Source organism: Elaeis guineensis, chromosome 6, assembly GCF_000442705.2.
Source record: "Elaeis guineensis isolate ETL-2024a chromosome 6, EG11, whole genome shotgun sequence".
NCBI lineage: Eukaryota > Viridiplantae > Streptophyta > Magnoliopsida > Arecales > Arecaceae > Elaeis > Elaeis guineensis.
This window is the reverse complement of record NC_025998.2, coordinates 30,347,499-30,359,801: the sequence shown is the minus strand read 5'-3', so window position 1 is coordinate 30,359,801 and position 12,303 is coordinate 30,347,499. Positions and strand designations below refer to the sequence as shown.

The window sequence follows — 12,303 nt, the reverse complement described above, 5'->3', positions numbered from 1 at the left end:
AAATCTTTCATTTGAGACTTTTAATTTGAATAATTGGAAGATATAAGTTTAACCATACTTTCATCCATATATTCTTTCATTTAATTTATACAAAAAAATTTAACAAATAACAACCTTGCTTTGATACTGCATTGTTGGGAAAAACTACAATTAAGAAATAATAATGCTAAAAAAAAAAATTTTCTTTGTGTAATTTAATGGGATATCATAAAGTAACAATAATCTCTATAATCTACTCAAGTATTAATAAGGAAAAAATAATCAAACAACTCATAAAAAGAAACACGATAACTTTTAATGTGAAAATTCTTTCAATATAAATATTTCACTATTTAGAATAATAGGATTACTGTAAATCTTCTTCAGATCAACTAGAGACTATACAAATATATCATCAAGAATAAATCTTAGCTTCCACAATAAAAACAGTCATCAATAATAAGGTGAATTTTAATAATAAATAAAAATAGGTGACAAACCTCATCATGTGTGGATACTTGAAATAATTATCAGAAAAAAAAATTTTAAGATCGAAACTATTCAACTTGTAGCTCTCGATGTTGGAAACAACATACTGAAATATCATTAAAATCGGGACACAATCAGTTATCCGATCATCCGATAAAATAATATCTTTTTTTCCTTCTCCTTTTTTCTGTGCTGCCTCCTCTATCGCAATGTTTCTTTTTAGTTTGTTGCTAACTGAGAAAAAATGGCTAGAATCATTAGTCAAGTCCTCCAATCGGGTTCTAATTAATCCCCAGTTTTGTTTTAATTATTCCTTTCCTATTAATGTTGCAACCAGTTACAGGAGTTATGAGAGTGATTTTTGATGTGGAAAGATTATCAAAAGTCAAGACCTTCAACCAAATTCTAACTAAATCCAATTTTTCTATTTTTATTTTACTCTCTTTTTGGTTGTGCCTTAATTTAGGAGTCACAGGAGTTATTTTTGACATGGAAAGATTATTTTTGTTGTATACCTTTTCAAAATTATAATACATAATTACTTGTTTCATTAGCATTGAATCATTGGCAAGTAGAAATTAAGAATAAGATATTTCAAATAAGAAAATATATTGATGCAAAATATCTAAAAAAATAAAATTTGAAAGTATTTGACAATATCTGACCCACTGTCAAACTAATCAACTAAGGAGTTATTGAATTGAAATTCTAGAGATTGGTTATATATGAAAACTAGTCCAAATTATAGTCAAAATTTGAAATTATTGATGACTAGATATTCGCATAGGAATTTTCAAATAATGAAATATACCACCAATCATTGGCTACTTTAAAATTTCCAAATATATGAAAACAAAGATTGCATCAAAAATATCAATGCAAATTTTTATTTTCTTTTAGTATAAGACCTAGTTATTTTACTAAAATCCAATCTTTCCTTGGAGTCCTTTTCCTGAGTAATATAAAAAAAAAAATTAATTATCAAAATAATTTAAGTTTGAACTTATTTATCAATTTGATGTAAAAATGATAAAACGTCATTTTGAATGGCGTTTTATCATGCCACGTCACCTCCCCATTTTCCCCCCCATTTTTCATGTAGACTAGACGAGGAAAAAAAAAAAAAATAGAAACGCCATTTGGTATGGCATTTTTAAAAATGCCATTCCAAACAGTATTTTTAAAAATGCCATATCATTTGGCGCTTTTAATTATTCCCTCCCAAAAAAAATAAAAAAATAGCAAAAAAATTAAAATTATAATTTTAAATTTATAAAAAAAATAAAAATTATAATTTTGATAAAAATAAAAATTATCATTTCAAATTAGTATCTCCATTTTAAATTATCTTTTAAAAAAATTATAAAAAAATAATTATAAAAAAAAATTAAAAATAACATAAAAAAGCATTGAAAAGAAATAGAAATTATAATTCAAAATGTTAAGAAAATAAAAATTTTAATTTTAATTCAAATAAAAATCATCATTTCAAATTACAATCTCCTTTTGAAATTATTTTTTTTTTAAAATATCATTAACAAATTAAAAAAATATTAAAAAAATAAAAATTATAATTTTGAATAAATTTTTAAAAATAAAAATTTTAATTTTAATTAAAATAAAAAATAAATTTAAATTATTTTCTTCATTTAAAATTAATTTTTTTAAAAAATATATGTAAAAAAATATCTTAAAAAATCTTAAAAAATTTAAAAAATAAAGAATACCATAAAAAAATGAGAAAGAAATCAGAAAAAATAAAAATTATAATTTTGGATATAAAAAAATAATAATTTTAATTTTAATTCAAATAAAAACCATCATTTCAAATTACTTTCTCTATTTCAAAATATCTTTTTAAAAAAATATCTGAAAAAAATTATTGAAAAAAAAATAAAAATACCATAAAAAAGAATTTAAAAAAATATAAATTATAATTCTAAATTTTAAGAAAATAAAAGAATTATAATTTATATTCAAAATTTAGAATTATAATTTATATTTAGAATTATATTTTTCTTAAAATTTAGAATTATAATTTATATTTCTTTTAAATTCTTTTTTTATGGTATTGTTATTTTTTTTTCAACAATTTTTTTCAGATATTTTTTTAAAAAGATATTTTGAAATGGAGAAAGTAATTTGAAATGATGGTTTTTATTTGAATTAAAATTAAAATTTTTATTTCTTTATATTCAAAATTATAATTTTTATTTTTTTGATTTCTTTCTCATTTTTTTATGGTATTCTTTATTTTTTAAAATTTTTAAGATTTTTTTTAAATATTTTTTTACATATTTTTTTAAAAAAAATTAATTTTAAATGAAAAAAATAATTTAAATTTATTTTTAATTTTAATTAAAATTTGAATTTTTATTTTTAAAAATTTATTCAAAATTATAATTTTTTTTCTTATTTTTTAATAATTTTTAAATTTTTTATGATATTTTTTTAAAAAAATTAATTTCAAAAGGAGATTGTAATTTGAAATAATGATTTTTATTTGAATTAAAATTAAAAGTTTTATTTTTTTAATATTTTGAATTATAATTTCTATTTCTTTTCAATACTTTTTTATGATATTTTTAATTTTTTTTATAATTATTTTTTTTAGTTTTTTTAAAAGATAATTTGAAATAGGGATGCTAATTTGAAATGATAATTTTTATTTTTATCAAAATTATAATTTTTATTTTTTTTAAATTTAAAATTTTAATTTTTTTATCATTTTTTTCTTTTTTTTGAGAGGGAATAATTAAAAGCGCCAAATGATATGGCGTTTTTAAAAATGCCGTTTGGAATGGCATTTTTAAAAATGCCATATTAAATGGCGTTTCTATTTTTTTTTTTCTCGCCTAGTCTACGTGGAAAATGGGGGGGAATGGGGGGGTGACGTGGCATGATAAAACGCCATTCAAAATGGCATTTTATCATTTTTGCATCAAATCGGTAAATAAGTTCAAACTTAAATTATTTTGATAATTAAATTTTTTTTATATTACTTGGGAAAAGGACTCCTTTCCTTGTGTCCGATATAAAAGTTCAATCATGAATCCATGATGGGTGGCTAGGCATATTTTTTTGGCAACCGTATCTTCATTCTCGTTAGGAAGAAAAATTGTTCTAATAATTTGGAACAAAATCAAGAAATATTGTTACTTTTTGCAAAATTTCACAATGAGTAAAATTTAAATTATTTAAAAATAGCCCACCTACTATCAAATATGTTACATAAGAAAAATATTGGGTTAAAATTTTAGAGATTGGTTATATATAAAAGCTAATTCAAATTATCATCAAAATGTTAAATTATTGATAGGTAGCTACTAAAAATAATAAATTTATCAAATAAGGGAATATGATACCAATTGTTGGCTTCCTATATTTTGAAAGATATGGAAATGAAAATAGCAAAAAGAATATCCATTATATTGCTTTGATTAGTAGTGAACTTGATTATTTGACCAAATTTAATCATTCCTTCAATCCAACTTATAAGTTCTAACATAAGTTGTACTAGGCATGTTGTGAGAAACAATTTTCTTTCTAATAATTTCGGATAAATTCAAAATAATACCATTACATTTTGTAGCAAAATTTTTGAACAAATAAAATTTAAAATTATTTGAAAAATATCCACTTGCAGTTAAATACATCAGGTAAAATTATTAGGTTAAATTTCTAGAGATCAGTTATGTATAAAAATTAATCCGAACTATAGTCAAAACGTAAAATTATTAATGAGTAAATATTTCAAACAACAAAAATTTCAAATAATGAAATATACCACTAAAGGAAAAACTTCTCTTCTCCGATAGATGCCATGAACACTGCTACCTGTGGTGTGCTACTCCCCAACTTATCATCCATGACCATCATCTCTCCTCGGCCACAAACCTAGGAGTAAGCAAGAAATGAGGGGAGAGAGAGTGGGGATGAAGTAAGAGGAAGCTGGAGTGAATGCAAGAGAATAAATATGGTGTGGAGTAAGTAGAGTGAGCTTAAGAGTTTATCTATCTCATTGATTTGAGAGCCATATATTGGATTTTATAGCTTAAAGAACTAAAGCGAGAAATCAATTATTTTGAAAGAAATATATTATTCAGGAACACGTCAGATGGTTAATTGGGGACAGGACTTCGGTTGATGTAAGTCAAATATTTGAATTTCTAGCTTGCCCCTCTCACAATGGTGGACCTACGTCAGTATGGAGGTAGATAACTATCTGTAGGTCTATAATTTGATTACTGCCGACAATAGAAGCTGGAAGGCATAGGATGTCCCCATCTCTTTGGCGGTCAGCTCATTGATCAGATTCTTCCTATCCTAATTCTCATCCATCATAATCGGGACTTGAGGATGTGGAGCCGATCGTGTTGCCCTAAGGTTCCTACGATGGACCTTATCAAGATGAGTGGGCCTATATCGGATAGAAGGATCGAGGTTGCTTAGATTTGGCGAGTGGTTATCTATCTCAGGATCAGGCTCTTTCTCTGTAAGGTTGCTTGGGATCGACTTCTAATGTGTACGTTACTTACGTATAGAGGTATGGAGCTTCCAGTTGCTTGCTTGATCTGCAGGCTGAAAGATGAGTCGACGAAGCATACCCTCCTTCACTATCCAAGGGCGAGGTTGATTTGGAGGATGGTGGATGGTTAGTCTTGGGAGGTGAGCAGTGGCCTTTGATTGAATCCCTTTTTGGACACAATCTACCGAAGTATGGCAGAGGTTTCGATCTACACCTGGAGAGGTAGGATAGCATATGTCATTTATCGGATTTGGCTATTCAGGAACAATCTGGTCTTCGAACTCAAAGTTGTGCCTGCACATAGGGTGCTAGAGAGAGCCTATTGCTTAGTTACAAAATACAGCCATTTGAATATTGCTGGCCCATCCCTTGACGCTTGGATTCCTGAAACTCCCATGCTATGCCTATAGCGATCCAAAAAATTATTTTTATTTTGTAGGAACTCTCTCCTTTGAAGTTTGTTAAGATTAATTTTGATGGCAATGTTAGAAATGGTAGGAGTGGAGCTAGCAATGTCATTCGGGATCCAAACTCTAGGCTGCTGGCAGTGGGGGCTTACATCTTTTTGAGCTTTCTATCTCGGGAGTTGAGCTTCATACTATTTGGGTGGCTATCATCTACACCAAATAGGAGCTGTAGGCGAAGAAGAATTTTATTGAAGGTGATTCCGCCACAATCATTGACTAGATCGAGACGAGATGAAGCATTTGGAGGCTCATCCATTTCTCCATGATATCTGGAGTTTCCTTCATATCCTATCATGATGTCTATTCAGTACGTCTTTCGAGAGATAAACAGCATGGCAAATTAGATTGTATCATTTGTTACCGAGTACATCGGAGACTGAACCTGACGTTAGGGGGACGCTTGCATGAGAGTCTTGCAGGACTTTTTATTTTCTAATCTTTTGGATTGTACTCATATTAAAGTGGTACGATCGTCTGCATATATCAAAAATAAATATATTTATATATATTTATTTAATTTAATTTAAAATATTATAAAAAATTATGTAGAGCTATTTTATTGAATTACATGGGTACCACCAAAGTCGCGTACTATTTGTTTTTAGCGTTCTTTTTTTCTTTTTTTTTTTTTTGAAAGAAACATCTGGCGTCGGCCGTGGGTATATGATGGTTCAGGAGGAGCGTCCACGACACAGTTATCCATCGGCCATCTTGACCGGGATGGAAGTTCTAGCAAACAATGTTCCCGACTCTTCGAAGAAGAACCCTTCTTCCTCTTTCCATCCCAGTCTCTCCTTCTTGCCTTCGAACACTCTCCTTCCACCTCCTCTCCCACTCCGTCTCCACCCTCACAGCTGAGCCAACCACCGGACCATCCTCCGCCGCTGCCCTCAACCCCGTCCTCTCCGCCCTCTTGAAAGCCCGCCGGTTCGAAGCCGCGCTCTCCCTCTACCACTCCTCGCTGCAGTCGGGCCTGAAGCCCGACTTCACCACCCTTCACATCGTCCTCGACTGCTGCTGTGCGACCCGCCGCACCAGCCTTGCGTTCAAGGTGTTCGACCAAATTATCTCCCTCGGTTACACTCCAAACTCCATCACCTTCACTTCACTCATCAAGGGATTTTGCCGTGAAGGAAAGATTTCTGAAGCTTTAAAACTTTTTCATGACATGAAGGAGAAGGGACCGAGCCCGAATTGCTTCACCTACGCTATTCTCATTGGTTTTGTGTGCGCCGAATCGAATCCCGAACTGGGCTTGGGTTTGATTCGTGAAATGTTGGTGTCAAGATTGGAACCGAATTCTTTTAGTTATAATTTAGTCTTTGGAAGTTTGTGTAAGATAGGGAAAACTAAAGCAGCGAAGAATCTTTATGGAAGGATGACAAAGTTGGGAATAGTGGGTAATGTGATCTCGTATACTAGTTTTATAGTTGCATTGTGCCGGGAGAAGAATTTGGTGGAGGCAAAGAAGGTCTTTTGTGAGATGCTGGAGAAGGACGTATCTCCGGATGTTGTGACTTACAATACTCTGATTCATGGCTTCTGTGGGAATGGGCAATTGGAAGATGCCTTCAAAATGGTCACCAAGATGATAGCACTTGGGGTCAACCCAGATATAGTCACCTACACAACAGTCATTAAAGGGCTCTGCAAGGAGAGGAGAGTGAAAGAGGCATTGGAACTTTTAGATGTGATGAATCATCAAGGGCTACATCCTGACAAGTTCACGTATAGTATTCTATTCGATGGGTTGTGTAAAGATGGTAGATTGGATGATGCGGTCTGGCTGTTCGATCAAATGAAAGGGAGTGGATTTGGAGATGATATTGTTTGTTACAATACTTTGATTGATGGGTTCTGCAAAATGGGGGATATGGAAGGAGCTTATAGGCTTTTTGAGGAGATATCTGAGAAAGGGCTACAGTGTGGAGTGGTCACATATAACACCCTGATGGATGGGTACTGTAAAATTGGAAAAAGTCAGGTTGCAAGAGAGCTATTATGTGACATGGAAAGGTATGGTCTTGGGCCAGACGTGGTCACTTACACTACACTGATATGTGGTTATTGCAAGGAAGGGAATCTTGAGCAGGCTGAGCATTTGCTTGATGAGATGATCTGTAGAGGACTAGAACCTGATGCTATCACATATAGAGTACTAGCAGATGGAATTCGTAGGAAGGGGGTCTTCCAAGAGGCACAGGGTTTGCTGTACTATTCAAATGAAATGAGATAGAATTCTGTTAGTGTAACATCCTCCTAAATTCTTAATGGATATTTCTTGCTAACATCCAACTGCCGGGAGCCAAAGGTATCATCAAAAGAAGGACAAAATTGGGATCCTTGGAATGTAGCAATCTACCCCATGCTGGATTGATGGGGTTTTGCATCAAAGATGGGATTAAGGATGACATCTAAGTGTTTCATGGAACTCTTGCAAATAGCAAAGCTTATATTATGCTTATGGCTTCACTTTCTCTAAATCCTGTTTCTTGGTGTGATCAGCATTATTGTGACAATGATGTGCCGCTGATAACATCTGGAAGACAGGAAAAGATGGATAATGATTTTCTCATGAGCTCATGTGTGTTATGCAGTAGCATTCCCATGTATCAGCTATTTGACTGGGATATAATCATTGGATGCAAGAAACTTGATTTCTCAAATTAATGTGCTCAGGTAAATTATCTTATTGTGGATATCCGATTCTTTTGGTATTCTTTGCTTTCTTTAGAATCTTAGAATGAAGCACGAATACTAATGCATGATTACATCAAATTGAGAAGGATCTATATCATAGAGCATCGTTTTTCATATTGTTTGACATAGTTATGACGTTGGTTTGCCAGCGACTTCTCTTCAAACTGTTTGTTAGACAATGATTCTTGCTTTGGTGTTGTCACTGTTGAAATCTCCAGAAGAGCAGTCTGACACTTTTGATAATCTTTTCATCTGATGATGTGTTTTATCAAAGCTATTAGGATTTAAGACTCTTTACATTACGTGGCATTGAAACTGTAAATGTCATATTTTTATCATCCCAATTATGTTATGCTTCTTTGTAGTACCATCAAGATGATGACGTTTTCTCAGGGTGCTGCAGTTCTGCTGTTATGATATTGTCACAATTTAGTTTTGAGCATGGAATTGGTGAGCATTAACAAGACTCATGATGTTTTGGATGTAGTTGGGACAGGTTCATTTTGGCTTAGAGGTATTTGATGCAAGATAATATGTCTGAATTTTATGTTTCGAATGTGACATCCTGTTAGTCGTTGCTTTTCTTCCAACCTATATTGCGTATGTTAATACCACTCCATGATGTGCCAATCTATTTCTTTTTTGAGATTCACTGTTTATTCCTTCTGTTGGATGCCCAATGAAGCTGATGGAGAAGCACTGCTTTGGAGCATACATAAAAATTAGTCCAGGTGGTCTGTTTCATTGATAATAAAAACAGTAATAACACTATTTTTGTGATCGCTGGACCAATGGACTAGTTAGCACAAATAATTTGCTGCCAAGTTGATGTATGATACTAGGATGTTAACATGCTTGCTGAATGAGTTACTGCTATCATGGTTCACTCTTTTTAGCTCTTAATAATCTTAGTTAATAAGGCTTGTATTTTTGCATGCAGGATTATATGCTTGGATTCCAACAATAATTTACAGCCTCAGGGCATAATCAAGGTAGCAGACCATTGTTTTTAACATCTGGTGGGTAGAACATGAACTGCTGCAACGGAACCTCATGGATTCATCATGTCTAGGTTCTTCACTTTCAGACCACGATGAAGTTGTCTGAAAGCATCTCCAGTGTAACCTTTGAAGATGATAAAATCAGATACTCTCAGCAAGTTTTAATGACTGTCCTGGGCACCTTTTTATGGTAGTGAAAATTTTTGGTTTCAAATATTTTGTGGCATTTTGCGATGATTTATGACCACGATGCATATTAAGGACAATATTTTCTATATGTTGCTATGGTTCGAAGTCGCATAATGTCATTAGGTCAGTTTAAAACTCTCTAGTTGTCTAAGCACAATAGGGGATCAGTAAGCAGACTTGCCTTCTGATTTTTCTTGCTTTCAAAACCAGTAGATGTTTTTTAAGAGAATCATATCCAAGGGTCAATCAACGTTATGAAGAGAACATGCAAAAATGATTAATAGTTGGTGACTTGCCTGCGCCCATAACGACTACAACCATGAGCATTGGAGCAGCAACTTTCAAACGGGGTCCGAGGGGGACGGACGCAGCTTGAGAAAGTTGATGGATTGATTGTTGTGACAACAAAGAAGAGAGTTGGGAGATGGATGGGAAGATGTGCTGGCGGTAAGAAGAAGATATAGCAACCTGTTGGCTTCTACGTATCCCTGGCGGATGCAGCGGAGTCAGTTTGTGGTGTGCCTTCCTCGGCCTTTTGTCAGACAAGCTACTGGTCCAATGTAGGGATGGGTCAGGCTGTGCCAAAGAGTGATTGATCTTCTTTCATCATTGGATAGCTCCTTGCACAGATGTCAAAGCATTCTAAATTCTCTTATTCATCATCTGCATGGATCCCCGAGTGACTATTGCGCGATCCAATGCTAGATTTATGGGAAGGAAGGTGACTTTTTTTTTTTTGGCATGAAAGATACAACTTCAGTCCATGTAGGATAGATGGACTGATTGTTGTCAGAGCTTGGAATAGAGGTGAATTTTCTTGGAGTTCTTTTCCTAGCTTGAGGGCAAAGAAAGAAACAAGTTAGACATTCTCCTCATCGAAGTATAGATGCTCACAGAACTTTCATGGCGTCGGAAAGCAACAACTGGAGGGGCCCAATATTGCTGATAGATTAGTGTGAGATCAGAAAGTAAGTTCTATCTGAAAAGAGAGAGTAGAAAGTTTGAACATATGAAAGTCAGCATATTTCTTGGTAATTGTTACTCTTTTCAAAATGGGTAGGACGGGCAAAAGCATCTTGCTAAACCCAATTTATGCCTCAATGCCTCAATGGGTCTGGACTTTATCACAATGATATAATTCCATGAACAACGATCGCTAACTTGGGTTTTCCAAGATCTCAGGGGTGGCTCTTCCTCATAAGTTTTGCATGCCAAGACTCAAGCTGACCATTTACCATTTAAGTTTTTAGAGAGATAAAATGTAAAATAATGTTTAAATAGGAGTCTATTTTTATACCATCCGGGCCTTAACTGAGCATGTAGTACCTCACTACGTACTTGTTGGAAGAGGTCATGAGTTCAAGGCGTGGTAGATTTTTTTTTTTTTTTTTTTTTTTTGAGGAGTAAAATTATTTGTGGTATATAAAATTCAATCAAGGTGTTCCACGGATGTTGTGTTTGATTCCGATACTTCCAACCGACTATTAGGCTAAAAGAAGAAATCTGGTCCAAACTCCTGCATAAGGTCATCTTAATCTTCCGGCCAGTTTAACCCAACCAAGTCTAGCCCAGTGAAACTCTGGGGTATACAGCTGGTTGCATAACGCAATTCCCTTAATTTTCAAGGCATGAATACTCTGAAGGCTGCAAGCAAGGAATTACTTCCAGGAAGCTAATGCCACAAAAAAGTAGATGCAAAAGTACTAGAAAGATGGACCTAGCCCATATACTTGTTTCCAGGTGCTAAGATATCCGAAAATAGAGGTAAGGTTAGACTTGGGGTTGCATGTACAGAGGCCTGCCTATAAATACCTCAACATTACGACCTACCTTTCAGAGCTCAACCTGAGTCTTGGTTTATCCTACTCTCATTTTCCCACTACGTTCTGCTTTGTCTTTCCCTTATGGCAAACTTTCACTGCTTGGTGCTTCTGTGCTCTGTTCTCCTTGCATCGATGGCCGCTGCAACCGAGTTCAAGGTTGGAGGCTCAAACGGATGGGCTGTGCCTGGCCCCAATGCGATGTCATTCAACCAATGGGCAGAAAAAAAGCGGTTTCAAATTGGTGACTCACTACGTAAGTTATTAAACCAACCAGTCTCATTTCCTACTCAAATAGAAGAGAAGGCTGTTAAGATCTTTGGGTACTGTTAAGTGTTAAACTTACAATATGTGTTAATGTTGCAGTTTTTGTCTACCCGCCTGACCAGGACTCGGTAGTTCTAGTGGATGCGAATGCATACAATAGTTGTGACACATCATCATTCATTGATCGGTTCAACGATGGCAACACAGTGTTTACGTTCACGCGATCAGGTCCCTTCTACTTCATCAGTGGGAACAAAGAGAACTGCCAAAAGAACGAGAAGTTAGTGGTTGTGGTCATGGCAAGCCGTAGCAATGCAACAAGCCTCGGACCTTCCCCTTCACCTCCGCCACCTCCTTCAGGGGTGGTAGAAATTGTACCATCATTAGCTCCTGCCGGCGGGGAGTCTGCTATTCCCTCTCCGCCAAACGGCGCTTCTGTAAAGGCTGTGGGCTTTGTAGGCACGCTTGTTGCTCTCCTCGTGACATTATACCATGTTTTATGAGCGTCGTTTGTTGGGGGTGAGGGTTTGTGAAAGTTACCATGTCAAAATTATTTATTTGGGTTGGGTGAGAAAATGTTTTGTTGAGAGTTAAGGTGTGTGAAATTTATTTATTTTGCTTGGTGAGAAATTGTGGAAGTCAAAAATAAATAAAACGAAGCTTAGTTGGACAATGAGAGATTGTTATATTATTTTGCAAATTTTACTAACTTGGCTTACGCTAGTCTTCACGGTTGTAATAAATAAGACGAACGTATCATTCTCCAGCCGGGCAGTTTAATTTCGACCATTGGTGCCAAAAAAACAAACAAATAAAATAAAATAAAATAAAGCTCCATCACAGAGAAAAAAAACTGGCCGTTT

General features: G+C 34.0%; 2 protein-coding genes across 2 annotated transcripts; both read left to right on the top strand.

The window, feature by feature from the left end:
- The first annotated feature begins 6,102 nt into the window (after nucleotides 1–6,102).
- On the top strand, nucleotides 6,103–9,378 carry LOC105046905 (uncharacterized). The gene is made up of 2 exons (XM_010925655.3): nucleotides 6,103–8,142; nucleotides 9,104–9,378. Exon 1 carries the CDS (start codon nucleotides 6,203–6,205, stop codon nucleotides 7,697–7,699), a length of 1,497 nt encoding a protein of 498 aa, XP_010923957.2. The 5' UTR covers nucleotides 6,103–6,202; the 3' UTR covers nucleotides 7,700–8,142; nucleotides 9,104–9,378.
- Nucleotides 9,379–10,766: 1,388 nt separating this feature from the next.
- LOC105046906 (early nodulin-like protein 18) lies at nucleotides 10,767–12,107 on the top strand. Its single transcript, XM_010925656.4, has 2 exons — nucleotides 10,767–11,429; nucleotides 11,540–12,107. Exons 1-2 carry the CDS (start codon nucleotides 11,258–11,260, stop codon nucleotides 11,941–11,943), a joined length of 576 nt encoding a protein of 191 aa, XP_010923958.2. The 5' UTR covers nucleotides 10,767–11,257; the 3' UTR covers nucleotides 11,944–12,107.
- The last annotated feature ends 196 nt before the right edge of the window (nucleotides 12,108–12,303 follow it).